Consider the following 23,708-nt stretch of genomic DNA (forward strand, 5'->3'; position numbering starts at 1 on the left):
TTCAGTAGTTCCTGGTTTCTAGTGCAAAAATAAATTCTTAATCTGTAATACAAAGGTTCCCATCATATAATTCCCATCTGCCTCTCAAAATATTTCATATTAGTCTCCATCATGCATTCTACTTTCCAGGCAAACTGGAAAAGTAGGTGCTCCAAATGTGGCGTGCTGTGTCTTATCTATAGGACTTTGAACAGGCTGAAATATACTGAATATACTGAAATATACTTCTTTCTCACCTTTGTCTCTTAAAATGCCCAGCTTCCTTCAAAGCTCAGGTCAGTTGCTACCTCCTACATGAAACCCCCAAGGTGTTAGTGCTTTTCCCCATCTCATCTTGTATTCACTCATCTGAGCATATAATGAATGTTTATATTTATAGTGTACCATTCTCAGATTTTTTTTTTTGGTAGGGGAGGGAAACTATATCATCCTATTCTATCAGAATGAAATTGCAAATTGAACAAAAGCCAATACAAGAAAAACTTAAAAAAAAATAAACTTAGAAAGAATATGGTGATGTTTCTAAAGAGATTTAAATAGGTTTCATTGTAATATTTTTGCATTCATAAACTCTCATGTCTGAATAAAACATAAGAGATATGACTACAAAGTAATAATGCTTGTTTCTTTTAAACATACCAAACCTTAAACATCTAAATAACATTTATCTATAGAAGTTGTTAGGAATTCAATGGTATTGCCACTGTTCAAAATATTCTTGGAAGTTCTATATTGGAAACGCCCTCATGCTCGATTTATAAGCTATTTTGGGGGAAGGGTAAAAGGCGGGGTGGAGGATACCTGTAATTTCACGGTGTAATTTCCAATGGGTAAACTACATCTTAATGATGCAAATCACCAACTGCGCTTCAGTTTCAAATGTTAGAGTGCAGCTTGGGGTATAGAGAAGCAAAGCACTTTTATCAGTCACATGGGCATTATGTTTTGGAGGCATCAACAAGTTTGGTTTCTTTGGACTAGACTTGTGATTTTACTGGTTTAGGGACTCCTATTTAAAAATTCATTGCTGATTGTATATCCACTCTGTAGTTTATAGTCCTACAGGTTTTCCTGAGAAAAGGAGAGGTTAAATGACTTGCTGAGGTTCATGTAACCAGTATAATTCAGAGGCAGAATTTAAACCGTAGTCAGCTTTCCATGAGGGTTGACTACCTACATAATATGCCATGCTACTTTATGGTTATAGGCCATGCCAGAAAAAAAATTGCTAACATTTATAATTATATCTTGGATATTGAAGTCATTTTTACCTCTTTTAGAATGAGACAATGCCATAAGATGGACTTACTGATTTATAGTGTGGTTGTAATCTGGATTGATGTAACATTTCCATATCAAGGAAATTATAGATTCTCAGGTGCAATGAAAAACAAAGAAATACAATTTCAGGTTCTGATTTCTTCTTTTATTAAATATATAATCATTTCCCCAAAGTCTGGCCTTCTAGAATTAACATACTTTCATTAGCCACTGACCTAGTTCAGGCTATCATCATCTTGGTCCAGACTATTGCAATAGCTCCCAAATTAGTCTCTCTGCTTCAAGTATTTTCCCATTCCAATTCATCCTCCACATAGCAAAGGTGTTTTTCCTAAAGTACAAGTTTAACCATGTCCTTCTTTTAATCAATAAATCCCAGTGGCTCCCTAACACTTCCAAGATCAAATATAAACTCTTCTGTTTGGCCTTCAAAGCTCTTCACAGTAGTAAGTTAGGTTACTAACTTGAGTACATTTTCCAACATGAGTACATTACTGCTCCCTTTCATGTATTTTGTGGTCCAGCCAAACTAGTCTTTTTACTGCTTTTTACACACAACATTCCATTTTATGTCTCCATCCCTTTGCACTTGTGGTCTTTTATGGCTTGACTTTCCCTCTTGACCTCTGCCTCAAAGGATTTTTTCTTCAATATTCTGTTCAAGTGACACTTACATTAAGTCTTTCCTGACCATCCCTTCTGCTAGCTCTTTCCCCATACAAAATTACCATTCATTTTTTTTGATGGGGGGATTGATATTTTGCATTTATATCTCTATGTATATTTCCCCTAATAGGTTTTAACCTCCCTGATGGAAGATATTGTTTCACTTTTGGCTTTGTATCCCCAGTACTTATGTTTTTGTATCACCTAGCACACTATACCTGCCATATGATAGACAGTAAATGCTTATAGGGTGATCAAGAAACTGTTTTGTAGAACCCTGATGCCTTAAATCTGAAGAATTTTCAGACTAGAGTACATGATATGTGGTGCCAAATATCAGAGGAATGATTTTGCAATCTAAATCTATTAGTCATTAAAAACACATAAACAAATCAAGAAGTGAACTACAATGACTATTTATAAATTGGGAATCAGGATATCCTTGACCATGCTACAACGTTTCTATGGTTTGTGGGAAGTTGGACTCATAAATGTTCCCAAAAGTGCTATAGAAAATCAGACCAAAATAATCAACATGCAAACTGGTCTGGTAACTTGCCAAAAGTTTTCAATTCAGTGGATTAGGGATTTGTCTTTCCAGGGAAAATATTTTGGACTTTTAAAGGAAATAATTGAAACATATATACTTGAGAGAAATTTTCTTCTAATTCTGTTCTGATGGAGCTAGAATATTCCAAGTTATTAAGTGATGTCTATATATGATTCATATTACAAAATCAAGAAAAATATATGTTGACTTATAATATTTTAATAAAATAAACAATTATTTCATAGTCTTCAAAGTAGAACAAGGTACGAATGAAACTTACAGTTACATCTTGGAAGAGGTAACCAGCCTTCAGATGTACATTTTGCCTTATTTCCAGTAAGTGGTGGGTAAAAACCTTTTGTGCACTGGTACGAGATTTCATCACTTCCTCTATATTTATCTTTCTTAGGTTGTATATTCCCATTAACCAGGTATGGGGGATTACATGTGATTTCTAAAAATAAGTATGTCATTAAGTCAATTAAGGTATAAGAACTACTTGTCCATTAAGATTATGAAATCTATTTAAATAACACAATAGATTTTAGCCTCACTTTCAAGGAACATTTAAGTTCCTTTTCATTCAGAATGGTTAAACCATCCTATATTCTAATAACTCAAATGGCCTTTCTGAAAATCAGTATATATGTCAAAGATAGATTACCAATTTTCATATTATTTGAATATAGAAAATATATTGAACTTATTTTTGTGATAAGAAAGTATTTCATAATCTTTCAGTACCTCAGAATCAACTTTATGAATAGCAATTTTTTTCATATATACCACAGTAGAAAAATGAATGTTTTTAGCTTCCTGGCTGTAGGAAGCTTTTTTTAAAATTACAGATGAATGGAAATTTACTTTAATTCACATTAATGATAGACTTTCTCTATTTATATCTCATCTGATCATGTATTCTACGCAGTGCCATTTGTTGCTTTGACATGATAGTGCTGGAGGACTTGTCTTGTCATGCGGTATCACATAGCCCACATACCAAACTTACACTATCTCTTCCTTTACTATAGCTCTTTGATGCTCCCTTCCATTCTTCCCCGTGTGTGCAGTAAGGGCTTAGCTGTTTATCCTCTGTATCTTTTACCTACTAGTCATAATTTTGCCTGCAAGAGTAACACAGAATACATCTCTCTCTTCCACATGAAAATCATTTAAATGTTCGAAGACACCTACCACATCCTACTTTGGTTCTTTCTTCTACAAGCTAAAGATACTCAGATCCTTCAACTATTCCTTTTATGATATAATGTGAATACTCTTTAGCATCCTACTCACCCTCCTTTGGCCTTGTTTCCATTCATTTGCATTCATTTGTCACTAGCCCTTTTAAAATATGATGATCAGAAATAACCATAATATTGGGAATTCAGTCTTTCTAGTGAAGACCTCTATAACTACCCTGATCTAGGCACTACTGTACTTGTTTTAGTACTGTGATCATTTTTCAGAAACCACATTGCATAGTTGGTTCATATTAAGCTTGTGGTCAATTAAAACCCCCTGTCTTTTTCAGATAACCTGCTGCTTCCAAAATCTTGCTCTTCTTATAGTTGTATAATGTCTTAGATTTCAACATAGGATTGTATAAGAAGCAAAACTGTATAGAAAAAAAAAACTGAGGGACTTGAGTTCTCTTTCTGTCATTAAAGAACTGTATGACCTTGAGAAAGTCCAATCTCTCTAGCTCCAAGTTTCCTTACTGCACAATAAGGAGGGTGGACTAGATGATCTCCAAAGTTGTTTCCACTTCAGTGAGTAATTACTGATACAGTTCATATTACTGGTTTCAAGCACATCAAGTTAACCATTCTATTGGGAGAAAGGAAGAGTTCTTTGAAAAGCAACTAAGCATACAATTAGTTGGTTAAATAAATATGACTTGAGATAATAAAGAAGCAAAATATGACCTCTACATGACATAACTGGAGTCCAACCATTTTTAGTGCAAGTGGCATCTCCTCGTTCATTATGTGAAAAACCTGCATTACATGTATATTGTAGCCGTTCATTCTCCTTGTAAATTGGTTTCACAGCTAAAATATTCCCATTTTCAATGCGTGGTATTTCACAGAAAATTTCTAGATAAAATGGAGAAAATATCAAAATGTTTTAAATGACTGGTAAAATAATGTTAAAAGAAACAAACAATATAAACAGGTAATATTGGAAAGAAAAAATAGTTTTTATCTGAATAAATAAAGTAACATAAATGTCTCAACTGCTCGATGTTTCATTTGTCTTTCTTTTTATCTGTCTCACATAGCTGTTGAAGGAATTAAAACAGTTTGACAAAATTTATTACATTGCTAAAAGGTTAGCCTTAAACCAGTTTGTCAGCTTGAAATAAACAGCAGATAATAATATTCAAATGTGCATATCCTCTGCAATTTTTTTTATAAATTAAATTAAAGCATGTGTTGCTGGTATTACCATTATCAAAAATATATGGCTGGGGGGTAGGAAGACATCCAATGATGCCAATAGCCCTGATGAGGGCAACAGCTTCTCTCTCTCACTGGGGCTACCTGAAGAGAACACATAGAATTTGAAAGCAGTAACACTCTTTTTACCTGTGGTGAAATCTTTTGGAAAGATAGAGGAAAGAAGAGAGGGAGGAAAGGAAAGAGAGAGCCTGCCAGGTACAAAATTTAAAGGGGGAGAGAGAGAGAGAGAGAGAGAGAGAGAGAGAGAGAGAGAGAGTGAGTCATATGAAGCCTCTGCAAAGCAATGCCATTTTGGGAACATGGTTTTCCCTATATGTCTTTGTGTTCCACCATGCTTTGTGTGCTTAGAAAAGTTTATGTGTGGACATACGCTATCAAGCTTTCTGAGATCCCACATATGGAGAGCACCAAAGCATTTGGTGGTGATGACAATGCTGCCGTAGCATGACTTCTACAAAAGCTGTATTCTTTACAATTTCTAAGATACTCTTTATTCTTCTGTGTGTATTTGTATTAGGCGGACAGGGCTTATAAAGATATATCACTGCATTTGGATCTAAAACTCATACAAGTTCAAGTCACAAATAATTTACAAGTTATAGAACAAGTTATTTAGTGAAGTAGTTACCATATTTGATTTATACTATATCAATTCCAAACGACTAGATGGCTAGCTAAGTATTTTAGAAAATATCCAAGGTCTTCAGAAGCATAGAATAAAAGCTTTACCTCACCACAGTGATTCTTTATCTATCAGCTACTTTCCCCATTGCTCAAACATGTTTTTTTCTTGAGTTTTAAAACAAATTGGTCCATAAGGACTATCTTTTATTTATGGTAACAGGGAAACAATGGTAGAATGTTTTACTTAAATAAACATTTTTTTACCATTGTTGGATTAAAATATCTAATTAAAATGCAATGTTTTCCAAAATAAAGAGAACATTGGCAGTAAAATAACATTTACAAAAGGGTTATTTTTTTCTATATACTGTATAAATCAAAGTGATTTAATGTAGTTGCTAACATCTAAGAATTTATAACCACAAACGTGGACTCAGAAATTTTCTGTCATATATAAAAGTTGAATACTGGCTAGTATCCATATAAAGGAACAATTCAGTTAATTGAGTTTTTTTACAATTTTCTTTTTAGACTGTAATGAAGAAAGAAGGCTAGTAATACATTTAACATTATATTAATGTTCATTATTTTGTACATTAATGTTATGTTTCTGTGATGGAGAATAAGAGTATATGAGAGATATAAAGTAAAGCTAAGTAGATTTGCCTTCACCCTGTTTGCTTTGTGTTTGAGATGTCTTTTGGATAGTATGTCATAGAGGAATAGAATAGAGAGGAAAAATTCAAGATTAGACAGGTAAGTTAGAGAGGGAAAGATCTGATAGAAGACTATTACCATATTCTAGGTGAGAGGTAACAATAAACTGAATTATGTTGAAGGCAATAGGAATGTAAGGAGGGCATATATGCAACAGATATTTTGGAAGCATAATTCACTATACTTCACAACATATTAGACTGTAGGTTGCAGTAGCAGGAAGAGTAATATATGTTCAGTTTACATGCATGGACTAGGAGAATTTGAATGCAACTGAGGGTCAAGAAAGTTCCAGAATTTGGAGACAGGGGGATGGTAAGTTTCTAATTTTTGGCTGATATTGAGGTTCCAGTGAACTCTCTAAGGGTAAGTGTCCAATAAGTAGTTTGCTAGTACAAATTTAAAATAGAGGTCAGATAGCATGGTGGATGGAGATTTAGGAACTGATTGCTTATTGGTCATAGATAATTATCTGCGGAAGAGAAGATATAGAAGTAGGTAAAAATATAGAGAGGGAAAACAAACAGAATGAGAACAGAGCCTTTATTAAAGGGATCAGGTAGAGGAAAATGAACCAATCAAGAAGACAGAGAAGGACTAGAGAAGTGAAAGAACCAGGAGTACCTCTGTTGAAGGAAATGGAAAATCTCAAGGAGGCAAGAGTTGATAAACACCGTTAAATACTATGGAGATCAAAGATAAGAGGACTGAGAAAACAACTGAATCTATTGATTAAGAGGTCATTGGTAACCTTTGAAGAAGCAATTTTAGTAGAGTAATGAAGAAGTAAGCAAGACTTCAAAAGAATATGGAGATAATACATGGTGAGGTAAGTGAGAGAGAAGTACAGGCTTTATCATAAAGAAACTTATCAGGGAAAGGAAGAATAATGTTTGGATGGAAGTTTTATTGAAGAATAGGATAGGACTGAGGGAAGGAGAGAGGGAAGGAAGGAAAGAGAGAGAGCCATCCAGTCAGAAAAGATAAAAAGAGAGAAGTGAAGAGAGAGAGAGATTCAAATGAGATTAAGGAAAATATGAAACGCAAAAAAAATAAATTTAAGAAATATACCCTGACATTAAATAGCTTACAATATCATTGGGCAGAAAAAAAAGAATCTCTTGATTGTCATTCAAAAGGAAGAGTGATCTTCTGGTAAATTGCTCCTTGTAGTTGTTGTTAATGAATGGTAGCAAAATTGTAAATGTCTAGGACCAAAGTCTTACCATCTTGATAAATACAGTTTTTGCATTCTCTTTATCTTGTATACATAATCCAAAAGAATCCTAAATTATATAAAAGGACAAGATGTAAAAGAAGCCAGATAAAAGTAAATTTTTCTTACCTACACATTGAGGTTCTTTTTCATTCCAATCACCACCTGTTGAGCAGTGTATTTCCCTAGGCCCCTTCAGCTTAAAGCCTGGGTTACATTCAAACTGTACGACTTGGCCAAAAGTAAATTCCTGTTCTGGGTCAAATGAACTTGTGGAAATTTTTCCATTTTCTGGTGCTGTCACTGGTGAACACTTAACCACTAAAAACATGAACATACACTTACAGATGTACTTACACAATTTGTAATATCTATTGTAAAAGAAAACAATTCTACAATAAAAAGGATTTGTAAAAAAAACAAAATTACTTGAATATTTCACTATAAAGATTTTATGATTGATATAAAAGTGATCAACAATGCCTAGTAAAATAATGATACATGCATTTTTCTTGGAGGGAATGACAGTAAGGTTTGCTAGTTTTACAATCTTTATAGCAATAAATAAATATTATCTTGAAGAACTGGCGAAAAATGAATACTTGAAGACAAAATAAAAAAATTAATGTTACTAGCAGTCTCTTAATAAATACTTATTGGTTATTTATCCTTTATGATGTAATTGTAATCTAGAGAAAGTATCACAAATATCTATAACAATATAGTCTATATTAGTGACCTTACATTTATAATATTCTTCTTTACCTCATTAAAAAAATAAAACTATCTGATTGCATTTTTGAACTTGGATGCTAATGGAAAGAGCATTGAATTTTGAGTCAAACAACTTGAGTTCAAATGTTGCCTCCCATTTTCTATCTATGTGACCTTGGAAGGCTACTTAACCTCTATGGACCACAGTTTCTTCAGCTGTAAAATGAAGAGGTTGGACTAGGTTGTCTCTAACATCTCTTTTGGGCCTAAAACTGTGATGTATGGTCTATGATAATCTTCAGTGTTCCTAAATGTCTAAGCATAATGACATTCTGACAGCAAGTCCTTATTATGCCTGTAGTGATCTTCAGTGGCTGAATTACTAAGAAATATTAGTTATCTGGGGATTAATCATGCATTATTTATTATTGACTATAAACTCAAGTGATAAATAATTTTTGAATATTGAGGGGAGAATTTTAATTGTTGATTTATAGGAATATGATTAAATTTGACATAAAATGTACTTGTCATACAAATGTACCTTCGCAGAAAGGGACATCATTGCTCCATCCATCTGCTTCACATACACGGAAATTAACTGGGCTTACCAACTGATATCTGCAAATGTAAAGCAATTGAAAGCAAAATCATGTTTGTATGTGGTTCAGAACACCTCTGAAGCATCTTTAAAAAAATAACAATTGAATGTTACTTAGCTTATTGTCAAACTCCTTTTTAGAAAAGATAAACTTCCATAGCTCGGTGATCTAATAATAATAATACATTGCATTTATATAGCACTTTGTTTTTCAAAGTGCATTAAAATATCTTACTTTTCCCTCACAACAAGCCTGAGAGATAAGTGTTATTATTATCTCCATTTTTGCAGATAAGAAAACTGAGGCAGACAGAGGTTAAGTGACTTGCACAGGGTCATCCAGCTTGTAAATGTCTGAGGCTAAATTTGAATTCAGGTTTTCCTGACTCCAGATTGAGCATTTTATGCATCAAGCCATGTAACTTTGAGTACTCCTCCAACAAAGCTTTTTGCAACCAATTCATGCCATGCTTCACCATTCTAAGCAATTGTCTGTGCCTTTGATAAATTCTCCATATGTTGTCCAAGCAAAGTCAGTAGGGCAGAGGTAGAGGGGTAGAATCAATGTGCTTGGGGCCTTCAGGTTAGATCTCTTGACATTGTGTAGATATCTGTGAGGGATGCAGGCTGCCAAGCAGTTGGTAGTTTACTCTCGCTGAATAACTGGGCTATCTCCTTTTCTATTCACACATATTCCTGATGATATTCTTTATGTCATTAGCCCTGTTCAGTTTTTTGTAGATAATATATCATCCAATCATGCACCTCTCCATTTTCCTTTGGATGAACTATAACTTTAAGTCTGTAGAATTCAGTTGCAGAGCAGTACTAGAAAAATATTGATTTTTAAAAAAGATTAGTCTTTCTAGAAGTCATAGAGACACTGAAAAATTTCCAAAGGGAATTCAACCTGCTCTCCTTCTATTAAACTCTGAGCCCATTTCTTTGCACTTTCTGAAGATCTGAAGATCTTCTGAACATTTTAAGGGCAAAATTGTTTCATTTCTGTGTTTGTCCCTAGTACTTACATAGAACTTGGAACATAGTAGGTCCTTAATAAAAAAAAATTATCAGAAACAACTATGCACAATTATTTGCTATGAAAACTCACAACATAAAACAAATATAGGAATACATTCACAAATATAAAATTCCCACTCTAACAAGAGAATAGCAGTCTTAAATAATTCAATTTTAGAAAAAGAAACTAAACTAGCTGTAATGGAAAATCAAGGTGGCAGAGGGAAAACTATTGATCTTGATGGATTCACAAGAGAATTCTATCAAAACTTTAAAGGATGGGGCAGCTAAGTGGCGCAAGTGGATAGAGTACTGTCTTTAAAGTCAGGAGAACCTGAGTTCAGACCCAGCCTTAGACCAAACATTTGACATTAGCTGTGTGATCCTGGGCAAGTCACTTAACCCCAACTGCCTAAAAAAAAAACTTTAGAGGATAATTCACACTAACATTACAAAAAATATTCTCAAAAACTAAAAAAGTATCCTACCAGACTCCTTTAATGAAACATGTATAGTTCTAATACCTAAACTAGGAAAGGATAAAGAAAGAATGATAGATCAATTTCATTAGTAAATATGGACTCAAAAATTTTAAATAAGTTATTGTCAAATAGACCACAGCAGATCATTCAAGAAATCATTCATTATTATCAAGTTGGATTTATATCAGACTTGCAAGCATGGTTCAACATTAGGAAAACAATTAACATAGTTAATCATATTAAAAACAAAAGCATCCAATAGTACATGATGTTTGTTAACAGGCACAGAAAAAGCCCTTGACAAAGTAAAATACATATCTATGCTAAAAAAAAAATGTTACAGAGTATGAACATAGAGGAATCCTTTAACAAATCATAGAAAGTATCTACATAAATCCAAAAGCAAGCATTATATACAATAAGGACATATTAGAAGCTTTGCCAATAAATACAGGAATAAAACAAAGATGTCAACTCCACCCCCACTGTTATTTTATATAATTCTGTGCATGTTAGCAATAAAATTAGAGACAGAAATTAAATGCATAAAGATTGGAAATGAGGAAATAATGCTGATGACATGATTGACTTTGAAAGTCCTAGGGAATCAACAAAAACACTGACTGATTTAATTAATAATTTCACAAAGTTTCAGGCTACAAAATAAACCATAAAAAATCAATATTACTTTTATATAATAATAACTAATCTAGGAGGTAATAATAGAAGGAAAAATATCATTACAAATTACTAAAAATGCATAAAACATGTGAGGTTCCATCCACCAGAGCACACAAAATACTTGTTAGATTCGACCACAAAGTGCTCCTTAAGGAAAAAAAAATACAGTTTAAATAGCTGAAGAACTATTTAGTGTATGACTAAGTCATGACAAGATAATAAAAATGACAATGCTACCAAAGTTAATTTACAGTTTTAATGCTTTTCCAATCAAGTTATCAAAGGGATACTTTATAGAAATTGATGAAATAGCAATTCATTTGGAAAAAATAAAAGATCTAAAATATCTGAGGAATTTTTTTTAAGTAGGGATGAAGGAGGAAAAATATTTCCAGAATATCACTTATAGGTCTCAAACACTATTATGAAGTGTCAGTCAACAAAGCCATAAAGGTTAAAACAATAGAGAGGAAAATCAATGGAACATACTAGATAAAGGAGAATTAAAAACAATGAAACTCAGGAACCCAATATTTGACAAACTGGAAAACGAGTTATTGAGAAAAGAACTACTTATTTCATAAAAATTGCTAAGAAAATCGGAAAGCTAACTAGCAAAAATTAAGTATAGAAATATATCGTATACCATATCTTATGATAAATTCTAAATAGACATATCACTTTAATATTAAAGATCGTAACACAGAAAAATAGAAAAGAAAACAGATCACATGGTTTTCATAGCTATACATAAGACATACATTCTTAACCAAACAAGGATAAAGGCAATTACAGAAGATAAAACTCTGATAACATGCAATAGAAAAGCTTTTGCACAAACACAACCTAGGATAAGAAGTAAAGAATACAATTTTGAAACAATATTTCTATCAAAATGGTTTACAAGATATGTAAACACTTTCCAATCTATTCTATCACAAAACAAACAAAACCCAAAGGCCTTCCCACAATAGTTGTTGTCAAGGAGTATGAACACAAGAAAAATCACAACCTATTAACAATAATATGAAAGAATGCTCCAATCACTAATACTAAGTGAATTTCAAATTAAAACCACCTTGAACTTTTGCTCTGCAATCTGGAAACTGACAAACATGACAAAAGATAGGCATAGTCAATGTTGGAAGGGTTATGGAAGGATAGGCACACTACTAGTAAGTACATTGTTGCTAGAGCTGTGAATAATTTCAAATATTTTGGAAAGTAATTTTGAATTAAAGTGATCAAAATATCTATTAAAATATCTATTTACAATTAAGCTTATATTCTCCAAAGAGGCTATCGATATGATTAAAGTAACCATATACACCAAAATATACGTAGCAGCACTCTTTGTCATAGCAAAGAATTGGAAACAATATCATTTGGGGAATGCCTAAACAAATATTGGTATGTAAATATAATGGAATATTGTACTGTAAGAAAAGATGAATGTAGAAAAATATGACATGATCTATGTGAAATTATGCAGAGTAAAGTAAGCAGAGCTCAGAAAACAATATGACCACAACAATGTAAAATAAAGAACCATGAAACAATCAAAAGTGAATGTTGAAAAATTACAAAGGACAAAAATAGCATCAAAGGAGAGATTTAAAAAAAAAGACATCTCCACCCTTTGCAAAGGTGGGTGCATTGCGCATATTTTCAGAGTTCTGAAATGTATATTGTTCAGTTTTTCTGATTTTTTTTTAACCTTTAGAAATACTATATGCTACATGGAGTAGCTATGTGTGAAGGAAAGGGAGAGAGCTAATGGGAAAAATTTTGGTGATTTGAAAAAATGAAATACATCAATAAAATTTATTTAAAAAGACAAAGCTAGAAAAATGGGTATAGTGGGTCCTCATAAAAGGATGATTAGTGCCAAAAATTGCCAATTAAAGTGAATCTGCTAAAAATGAGAACCAACATTTTTGATAAATAATGAATAAATGTTTTTTTGGAACTTAATCTTTAAAATGAAATTAACAATAATGAAAATAACCAATTTCAAAATTTTAAATTTAGGTTATACTAACAATTATATTTAATTATTAAATAAAAATGACAAGTATTGATTTTTAAGTGCAATTTCTTGACAAATTCATATGATAACATGCCACGTTTGACTTTCTCACAGAGGGATAGGAAGGGGGTTGATGTTATTATGAAGCAAGAATGTTTGAGGAGGAGCTAATTTTGTAAGTGGTCAATTAATTAGTAAATATTTTCAGGTTAGAACTACTTTTGCTTCCCCACTTCACTTTGTAGGAAAGCAGATTAGAGATCCATCTTAAGAGGCAGGAAGATCTGAGTTCAAGTTCTTGATTTCAAAATAAAATGTTTTGTTACCTTCAAGAAAATCACTAAACCTTTGAGTGCCACAAGTCACTCTCTAAGATTATATGATTCAGAATAAAGACCTGTCTGCCCTCATCAGGAACTCCTTTACCCATGAAATTACAGTTACATCTAAACCAAAGAGATCACAGGTTCACACCACAATAAGACTCAATTCCTAACTGCAGGCCCTTGAATAATAAATACTAGCCTATCTAGAACTCCAGGTGTTTAACCTATAATCATTTTCCATTTTAGCATAATTCTTCTGTTTACTTACATCTAAAATATTTTTAAATCCCACATGAACAAACTTACAAATTATAAATAAGCAATTTGATTATCTGTTCAGTCTGATAACTTTGCTACCAGTAGTTTAAAGTTCTACATACCTACCCTTCATCACATTTATATACAACCCGTGATCCAAATAAAAACTCAGTGTCTTCCAAAAGGTCAAAAGAACCAAACTGAATATCGCCAGGATGACCACAGGGCTTTCCTAAAATAAAATGACACAATATAAAATGATGATATACTAAAATAAAAATACCTTTGTTTTGCTCTGTATTTGAGTGAGATGGACAATGTCTATACTACACAGAGATTTCTGTTTTATGGTAGATTTACTAGAAATCAATTTTTACATGGAAGGGGTATCCTTTGAATTTCTCTATAGCCAAATACAAGGTATCTTATAATAAATATTCTAACTTTCTTTACAATAATTCAGTAAAAGTGTTCCTTTTTAGGAATGTAACTTTTTCTTTAAAAAAATATAAATTTCATATTTTTCAACCTGTTTCATAGAATTTGAAGTACCCATGTAAGTTAATAAAAATTACGCAAAAACAAGAAATACTCACTCATACATACTCTTTTTGGGTAAACAGACTCCCATTTTCCATTCATACATTCCAGGATTATACTTCCAAGTGTTCTATATCCAGGTCGACATTTGTAAGTAGCTTGTGTACCTTCTCTATATACTGACTCAGCCCATGTCCCTGTTAGAATTTCTGTAGGTTTTCTTGGAGGAGCATCATAGCAGTCTGTGGGAGGGAGGTGGAGGGGGGGTAGGAATGCCAAGGTTATTAATCAAAAATAAAAGAGACTAGGATTTTTGAGTTGGAAAAGACCACCAAGTTTCCCCAATCTATCTTATATATAAGAAAACAGAGGCTCATAGAGGTAAAGTGAATTGCCTCAAGGCCACATGTGGTTCTCTAGGTTCTCAAGTGCAGCCCATTGACTGAATCTAAACTTCACAGAGCAATCCCCTTAATAAAAGGATTTATTCTATAAAACTTGGACTCAGTCCAAAGGCCGCACCCAAGGACCTAGAAGACCACATGTGGCCTTAAGCCCACAGGTTCCCTATCACTGGCCCAGGGTCAAGCATTTGATAACAGCAGAGCAAGGACCTAAATGATCTATACACTGTACCACACAGTCCTTAGAGATGACTTTCTTCAACATGATAGTGAGGGCAATAGCTAAAATATATAACGTACTTTAAGGTTTGCAACTCATTTGATCTTCACAATAGGAAGATGCTAATATTACTGTCATTTTACAAATGAGGAAACTAAGGCTACATGGAGGTCATATGACTTGCCCATAGTCACATAGTAAGTGTCTGAAGCAGTTTGAATTCAGATATCCTTGATTTAAAGTCTAGAACTCTGTGCACTATATCACATTGCTTCTCGTAAGAACAATTGTGTAATTAAATAAAACTATAGCCTTTATCAATATATGCAAAATGCTCTGCAGAATTTAAAGTTCTATAAAAATGGTTATATAATAATATTGTTTATCATATTACATATTATAATTGATATATAAGTAAATCAAATATTAAAATTATTCTACCAGTAGAGCTCAGATACTCATATACCTTATGTGAAGCATGATACGGTTTTGTCTAGGAGGGAAACTCATGGAGCAGTAACGAAAGATGTACTAAGTACTACATAAATATTATTATAATTATAATTATTAGATGAAGACATATACTTAGTTCCCCATGCCAGCCAAATCAATTGAGGTGATCAGTTGAGCAATTTGCTGTTATTACCCCCCTTTTACAGAAGTGGAAACTGAAGCATATGTTAAGTGACTTGCCCAGGTTCACATAGCTTGTAAGTGTCTGAGGCCAGATCTGAACTCAACTTTTCCTGAGTCCAGGCCTACAGCTCTTTCCACCGCACCACCTAACTGCCTCTAAGATATCTAGTTCAAGATAACTGATGGACAATAATCGCAACTGTTGTCCAACTGTTGTTGTGCAACTGTTTCCAATTGATGGAAAACAATTGCAACTTATGTAACAATACTGATTGCAGAGGATGAAGAGATAAAGAATTTCTGAAAACTTAATAAGATTCTCCAAATTAAATCAATATACATTTTGACACATGGTGACTCTAAGAAAAAAAACTGAAAAAATGGGAGGATTGTGAGATTTATCTGAGAAAACAGTTCAAGAAGAATGAATTCGAGAATCTATGACTTGTAGAAAACACATGACTTTACACCAAGAATACTCTATCTGAGAAAAAAAAACAGGTATGCAATGAATATAGGAAACACTAAATAACAAACAAAAATAAAACATTATATTTTAACAGACATTAAAAGACTTTATATCAATGTGGTAGTTATTCCTGAATCAGCTGTCTTTATATAGTCAGATCACTTAGCTGTGAGAGAAAAGATTGAAATTAACAAAAAATTAATCAAACAAATAATAGTGGGAAAAAATATGGTGCACAGTTGAAACAAACCAGAACCATTTAAGACATAATTGAAAATGAGAAATTGGAAGTAGACAACAGCAATTGTATCAAATTGATTATAATTATATACAGAAGTTTAACCATAGCAAGGCCACCAAAAGAATCCAGAAAGAATCCTAGTTAGCAAACACTTGACTTAATTGACAAAGAAATTGCAGCCAATTTGTAAAATATTATAAAAAAGGATAATGGATAATAATAAGTAATATGTCATAAATCTGAGAGAAGTAGGAGAATAATGCAAGTTAAAATATAGCTTAGGAATTAGGGCTAAAAAAGTGATATGAAAGGTTATGAAGAAGAGGGGCTCTTCCACATAAATCCCTATAAATATCTGAAAAGAATCCCAGAAAGACCAATGATAAAGAAAATTAGAAAAAAAAAAACAGAAGTAAGCTCCTCCATTCAATCTGGAAATGCACAAAAATGTTCAGAAGCAAGTAGAAACTGATATGCCTGGTAAGCCAATGCTTAGCGAAGAAAGTAGTTGGAAGGTACGAAATTGAAAATTGATACCCTACTTTATTCTGTATTATTTGTTAATTATTGATTGAGAATTGTATCTAATCACTGGAATCACTATTTATGAATTAGGTTAATTTAAAGGACGGTTTGACTACTTAACATTATAAAACCTGACTTTTTAATAAAAGTATAACTTCCTTTTTTTCCTAAGCTACAGCTTGGACTCTAACCCTGGAATGATAAGGTGATCTGCCTGGCCATCAGTCATGGGTTTCTTAATACCAGACTTTCCAGAGAATAATGATTAATTCTGTGTTTTCCTTGTCATACATCCTGGAAATCCCCTCTTATAAACCAGGCTAAATGTGAGCCCACCCTACACCTTTACAAACTGTATAAAAGATTGCTCTGTTTTTAGACCACCTTCAGTTTCCAGAGGAATAAAACTAAGTAAAGTTGGGACTTATTTATTTACCCTTCTGTTGCTTACTCCTTTTAAAGAACCAACCTGAAGATACCACACAATCTCTGTTATTGGCTCCTACTTTGAGACTCCCAGGTTAAAGATGATCTCCAAGGGATCCCAGAGAGAGAACAGCTTGCTTTGAAATCAGGAAGCAACTGAAAAGTGGGTAAAATTTAATATTTTTTCTGTGAAGGCTATAATAGGTTAAGAAAATGGGAGAAATAAGAAACAGGAGTGATTTGAAAGGAAATTAAGAAAAAGTTACACCTTGAGCTCTTCAGAAAATTACAGTCCCCATCTGATACTTTTTTTTAGAGCAACTCCTATTATCTTTAATTAATTTATGAAGTTTTAATGAAAGCAGATACTTCAAATCAAGAAATTATTATGATATAAATGAGAGGATCTTCTAATGCAAGTTATTGTTGACCATTTGACAATGAGGCAAACTTTATTATTATATCATAAAGGATAATAATCTGGTTTATTACACTTAATTATTTTAACTAGATCCAACATGAAGTTCACCATCGTATTTCAACAGTTGTAATCTCACTGTCATCTTTTAATCTTGGATTTTTTTAAAATAAAAACTTAAACTAATTGATAACAGTGGACCCTGAAATTTGAAATCCTACTACCTAATGGAACTTGTGAAAATTGAGATTTTAAGTTGTTAATATTAGTAATTATACTTCTATATTTGATTTAGTTGAATCAAAAATAAATTACTGTGATGAGGATTTCTGTTCATTCAAAATAATTAGAAAATTTATTCCCCTTTTGATGAGAGACCAACTTAGCACGACTAACTGCTCAATTAGATACAATAACTTCATAACTTACAGTATTGGAAAATATTACAAACTTTGTAAAAGGAGGAGAAAATTAGGAACAAAGATCTTCCACAGGCAAAGAAAAACTGCTTACAAGTTTCTTTACACAATTAAGTACCAGTATCAAAATGAAAATTGCTTTTGTACAATAAACTAAAAATTGAGAAACCATAATTGGACCCTGGCAGATGCCCTTGGTCATCATCAAGTGAACTCTTTCTTGAAATAGGTGAATGAATACTTTTCTAACATAAAAGAGGTTAACTTTGAGGAGATAAATTACTTCTTCTCTAAAGTAATCCTGTTTACTGAAATCTGTAACACTCTACAGTGAGAAATAGGGAAAGATCTTAAACTTTGCAGTTGTGCTGTGACTTATATTTGAGTTTATTTTACTGTTACTTATAAGAACGCTAATTTCCCAAAAGGCCTTGAAGAAATTGGAATGAACAATTCATTTATAAACTTTTAAGAATGCCCACAATGTGACTGTATTGAGATTAATTGGTTTTGTGTAATAAAAATCTATACTAAAGTTTGAAGGAAAATTCACTAGAATGAAGATTAAGTCTTAGATATGATTGAGATATAAAAGACCAGAGGAATTAAGCAAGTAGAAAAAGTAAGAAGGTTTTAGGGGCAGCTAGGTGGTGCAGTGAATAGAGTTTCAGCCTTGGAGTCAGGAGGACCTGAGTTCAAATTTAGCCCCAAACATTTGATACTTACTAGCTGTGTGACCCTGGGCAAGTCACTTAACCCCATTGGCTAGCCAAAAACAAAACAAAACAAAAAAGTAAGAGGGTTCTGATCCCACTGAAATAAAAAGGATTTGAGGAATTTTTAGAGAAATGCCTCTTTGACAAATATGCACATCTCCCTTCCACAATAAATAAAAGATTACAAAAGAAATTTCTTAAGATTTTGAAGGGTTTTTTTCATTTAATTTTTAATTTATGGAATAAGACAAGCATTTCCATACCATAGTACAATAAAAAAAAGATGGTTGTAAGTGAAATTTTGAATTTGCTGTGCACAAGTTGCTACTTCCTTCAAATACACAACAAAATTATCAGGAATATTAACTAACTGATTGATAGAGAAAATATTATTTCATTGGTCTGGTTTAAATAGTTATGCTAAAGGCCTTTGTAAAAATTTAATAAATAACTTTTCTTGCCAGGGTTACAACCAAAAAGCCTCTGGGTAAAGGTGAGATGTGTATTTTAATTCTGCCCTCTTAAGGTAAACTTGTAGAGTGAAGTTAGAAAAATAAAAAGAGTTGATTTGGCTCTTTGGTTGAATTAAAGAAATAAAGAAAACATTGTAGGGAGCTGGGAGTGCCACCATGACTTTCTGAACATGAGGTAATTAAAAACCATGGGCCCTAAAGGAAAATGAGATATAAATATTTCCATTAGTAATTATAAATCAAGAATTGGTTTGTTTGAAATTTTGTTCTAAAACTACATTATAATTGTGATTTATGACAGTATTTAATCAGTTTTCCTTATATATAAAAGAGGATATTAAATAATAGCACTCACCTCCCTGAGTTGTTTGGAGGAATAAAATGATTCTAAAGTGCTTAGCATATTGAGCACTATATAAATGTTAACTACCCCAGGCTTTGGATTAAAATAGCATATTAAAGGTAATAATGTAAATGATTTTCTAAGAAAGATAAGTTAAGATTTTCTACAACTGCATAGATGAAAAATTTGAAGTTTGGCATTATGTTTGAAAAACAAAACAAAACAAAAATCCCATTATATTCATATATTCATTAGGCTTCTTGTTTTTTTTTTTGTATTGTGGAATTTGGAAGAATATCAGACATGTAATCAGAAATGTGAATTCTTTTTTAATTAGAAGTATAAGTTTTTAATTACATACTGTTATGTGAAATTTTTATAAATTATTGTGAAATGCTGTTAGAGAGAACACTTCCCTATTGAGTTTTAAAAATTAATGTGATAAGTTTTTGAAAAAACATAATAGTGAAAGGCCTTTTGCCTCAAAATGTAGGATTATTATGATTAATAAGAGGTTTTGAGGACCACCCCAACCAGAGCTGTGATCTAAATTTTCTAACTGTGTTTGCATAAAGTTACCATATCTTATCAACCATGTAGACTAAATTGATGTAATTTGGCTAGAATAATTTTTGTATCTTATGAATTGGTCTGCTAAGAGATAGCAAGATTATTTAAAAACTATTAAATATTCAGTGAATTACATTTTCCTCTAAACTAGCCTTCTAAAGGCAAAGGCTTCAATCTTACTATTTATAACTGCCTTAAAATGTAAGTTAGCAAGTAGCTCAAGTAATAATTAAGAAATCAAAATCTAGAGGCAGCTAGGGGGTGCAGTGGATAGAGCACCAGTGCTGGATTCAGGAGGACCTGAGTTCAAATCTGGCCTCAGATATATAACACTTACTACCTGTGTGACCCTGGGCAAGTCACTTAACCCCATTGCCTAGCCAAAAAAAAAAAAAGAAATAAAAATTTAAATAAACATTCTAAAGTACTACAGAAAGAAGGCCTCTGAAATTTCTTAAAATAATCCTTAAGGACTAGTAAAAAGGCTAGTATGTGGTAAGCACTATTTAAACAAGCTATTGTCACTTCTTTAATTGACTTTAATTACTCCATACTGGATTATAGATATCATTGGATATAATTGGTAAAATACCAAAGGAGATAAGATAATAATTCAAACATGCATTCCAATAAATTATGGTCATCTGACTATTAATAAGTTTCATGTTTTAAATACGTGATATTGGGTATGCAAAATTTTCTCCTGTATTATGGAAAGTGAAAAAAGCTATTAAGGCAAATTACTTCCTCTTTTAATCTGAATGCAATTAGATTATAAATGTATCTGTTATATGATATTACTTTATGTTTGAAAACTGCTAATTGTTTAATATGGCATATTTTGTTTTAAATTAGAAAATGATAACTCAGAATTGGGAGAAGAGAGTAGCTACATCTTCTTAGATCTTTGTCTGTGAAGTTGCTTGGGTTAAGATCTTACCAATTTGACTGACAGTGTGTTGTAAAACTCTGGTGCGTAATTTAAGGAACTAGGACACCTCCCAGTCAAAGTGAGAAATTTACAAGTTAAACTTTAAATAATAAGTGATTTTCATTTAAGATCATTAATAAAATCATAAAAATTAATCTGCTAATAATCAGCATGCAGTGAAGCTACATTTTTGAACCAACTATTCATAATATGTTTGAACTGATGTTTACTGTATATGAAAGTCCAGTGCATAATTACTCTTACATGAAAGATCAATAGATTGTCCTGATACTTATTAATACATGATAAAAATAATGATAACCTTACCCTAAGCTGTAATTAGTGAAATAGTGCTGTTTGAGGAAGAATTTCTTTGGGCTTTAATTTGCTGCTATTCAAAGTTTTGATTTCAGGTGTAAGAGCCTGATACTTCTTATAAGGCCACTAGTCCTTCAAGAAAAATGTCATGTGCTCCCACAGTCAAGAACTATGGATTTCTGTCTCTGGAAAAGTTAAAAGAATGACCTTACAAAGGTGAAGGTAGGATTCTCTTGATTTAGTTTCCCCATTTTGGTAAAAAAGACATTTTCCCACCTAGCTATATCTGAGTGTAGCTGTGATACCATGTGGCTCATGGTGAGCCTTTCTATGTGATTGGCTGTTGACTCTGACTCATACCCAAAATCAAATGGAGCTAATGAATAGTATTGATACTAATACGTTCCTCCCTTTTTTCTCACATGGCAAATTCCACTGATAAGGTCAATTGTATAATATTGCTTCATTTTTTTCACAATAAGAAACATAGGAGATAAACCCTTTCAGTAACTTTTGACTGGATGCTATTGTATTACTATTATAGTGAGGAATAAGATTTAAATTGTCATTTGATTTGCAAATAATAGAGTCCATGAGGCCTTACAATAGATAAGATACTTAGTTTATTAGAGATCAATAATATAGCATCCTTTTATTATGTTAATATAATCATAATATCCTCCTGAGGGGAGAATGAATTGGAATCAGATTTAGATAAAGATGGATGATAATTTTTGTAAATTTTTGTAAATTTTTACAATTTTTGTAAAATTTTTACAGTTACATGGAGTACACAATTTGAGGAACAACAAGATACAAATGACATCCATGGAATATACATTGACCTATAAAGACTTATTTTTATGAGTTTTAATTCTGAAATAAAGACTGATACATGAAGGGCTCACTTTTTAAGTCAGGCCCTCATGTATTTCTTTTAGGATACACAGCAGTGAACATATAAAATACAGTGTTTGGATAAAAAAAAACAGATTGGATTTAAATTCTCTGAAGTTTCAGGTGTGGGTTCCTGATTTGATGTTCTATAGTTCACCATCTCATCTAGTTACTAAATTGTATTAAGATCTGTTTTGTAAAAGGGTTATAGCAAAACCCTCTAGGAACCTCTCTAAATGACTAGACCTGTGAAGACCCACCTTCAGAGCTGTCATCAACTGAGATGAGACCTACTTCAAAATGGGAGCATGACAAGTTGTTTCCAGGGACCGCACCAATACCTGAGACGTGAAACTTAACTGGAAATTAAATGGACATTGGAATTGGCTACTAGGGTACAAACCCATTTGATCATTGTATTACCTGGAGGACATATAAATTCTACCTTTCTCATGTGTTCTAAGACTAGCTTACTGAAGGTGACTACCCACAATGGATTTTTGTCAGTGTGCTAACCCTATTCCCACCTAATCATCACAACATGCAGATGGAAACAGAATGAGAGACTTGTTATCTTTTGCTGGGCCATTTGTGACAGTCAACCAGCACCAGTAATAACCAAATCTCTCATGGATGGCCTTGTATAAAATGTTGAACCCTCTAATTATTGCTTCCCTTGTTATATTATTAATTTAATTCTTATGGATGGCAATCATGCCTGATATAGTTGGTGATTCAGTAGAAACAAAGATCCATAGAATCAGAGGGGCAAATGTGAAATTGAAATTAAAATTGAAAATTGAAACCCTGCTTTATTCTGTATTATTTGTTAGTTATTAATTGAGAATTGCATCTAATCACTGGACTTAATGCTTATTAATTAGGCTGATTTAAAGCATGGTTTAACTACTTAACATTAGAAAGTCTGAGGGGGCAGCTAGGTGGTGCAGTGGATAGAGCACCAGATGTGGAGTTAGGAAAACCCAAGTTAAAATCTGGCCTTGTGTGACTCTGGGCAAGCCACTTAATCCCAATTGCCTCACACACAAAAAATACTCTGCCTTCTTTTTTTTTAAGTTTTTTTTTTTTTGTTGTTGGTTTCTTTTTGTTTTGTTTTTGGTTTTTTTGGTGAGGGCAATTGGGGTTAAGTAACTTGCCCAGAATCACACAGTTAGTGAGTGTTATATGTCTGAGGCCAGATTTGAACTCAGGTGCTCCTTACTCCAGGACCTGTGCTCTATCCCCTGTGCCACCTAGCTTCCCCTAAAGTCTGCCTTCTCAATGAAAATGTAACTTTCCTATTTTTCTGGTCTACAGCTTGGACTCTTGCCCCAGGTGGGAGCAAGAAGAGAGTGAATCCCTGGAGTCTTAAGATAGGCTGCCTGGCCATCAGTCATGGGTTGCTTAACACTGAACTTTTCAGAGAATGATGATTAATTCTATGTTTTTCTTGTTGTCATCGATCCTGCAAAATCCCTCCTGTAAATTAGGCTAAATATAAGTCCATCCCATACCTTTACCAGCTGTACAAA

General features: G+C 32.7%; 1 protein-coding gene across 2 annotated transcripts in view; it reads right to left on the reverse strand.

The window, feature by feature from the left end:
- Positions 1-23,708, reverse strand: part of CFH (complement factor H) — a 166,877-nt gene that overhangs the window by 115,658 nt on the left and 27,511 nt on the right. For both annotated transcript variants that reach the window (XM_027843365.1, XM_027843364.1), the window contains exons 2-7: positions 14,227-14,412; positions 13,757-13,862; positions 8,778-8,854; positions 7,649-7,840; positions 4,426-4,596; positions 2,778-2,951 (exon numbers count right to left, since the gene is read on the reverse strand). In XM_027843365.1, the coding sequence (XP_027699166.1) occupies positions 2,778-2,951; positions 4,426-4,596; positions 7,649-7,840; positions 8,778-8,854; positions 13,757-13,862; positions 14,227-14,412 (906 nt within the window). The remainder of the gene's footprint in view (positions 1-2,777; positions 2,952-4,425; positions 4,597-7,648; positions 7,841-8,777; positions 8,855-13,756; positions 13,863-14,226; positions 14,413-23,708) is intronic.

Source organism: Vombatus ursinus, unplaced genomic scaffold (assembly GCF_900497805.2).
Source record: "Vombatus ursinus unplaced genomic scaffold, bare-nosed wombat genome assembly UNPS02014909.1, whole genome shotgun sequence".
In the NCBI taxonomy this organism is placed as follows: Eukaryota; Metazoa; Chordata; class Mammalia; order Diprotodontia; family Vombatidae; genus Vombatus; species Vombatus ursinus.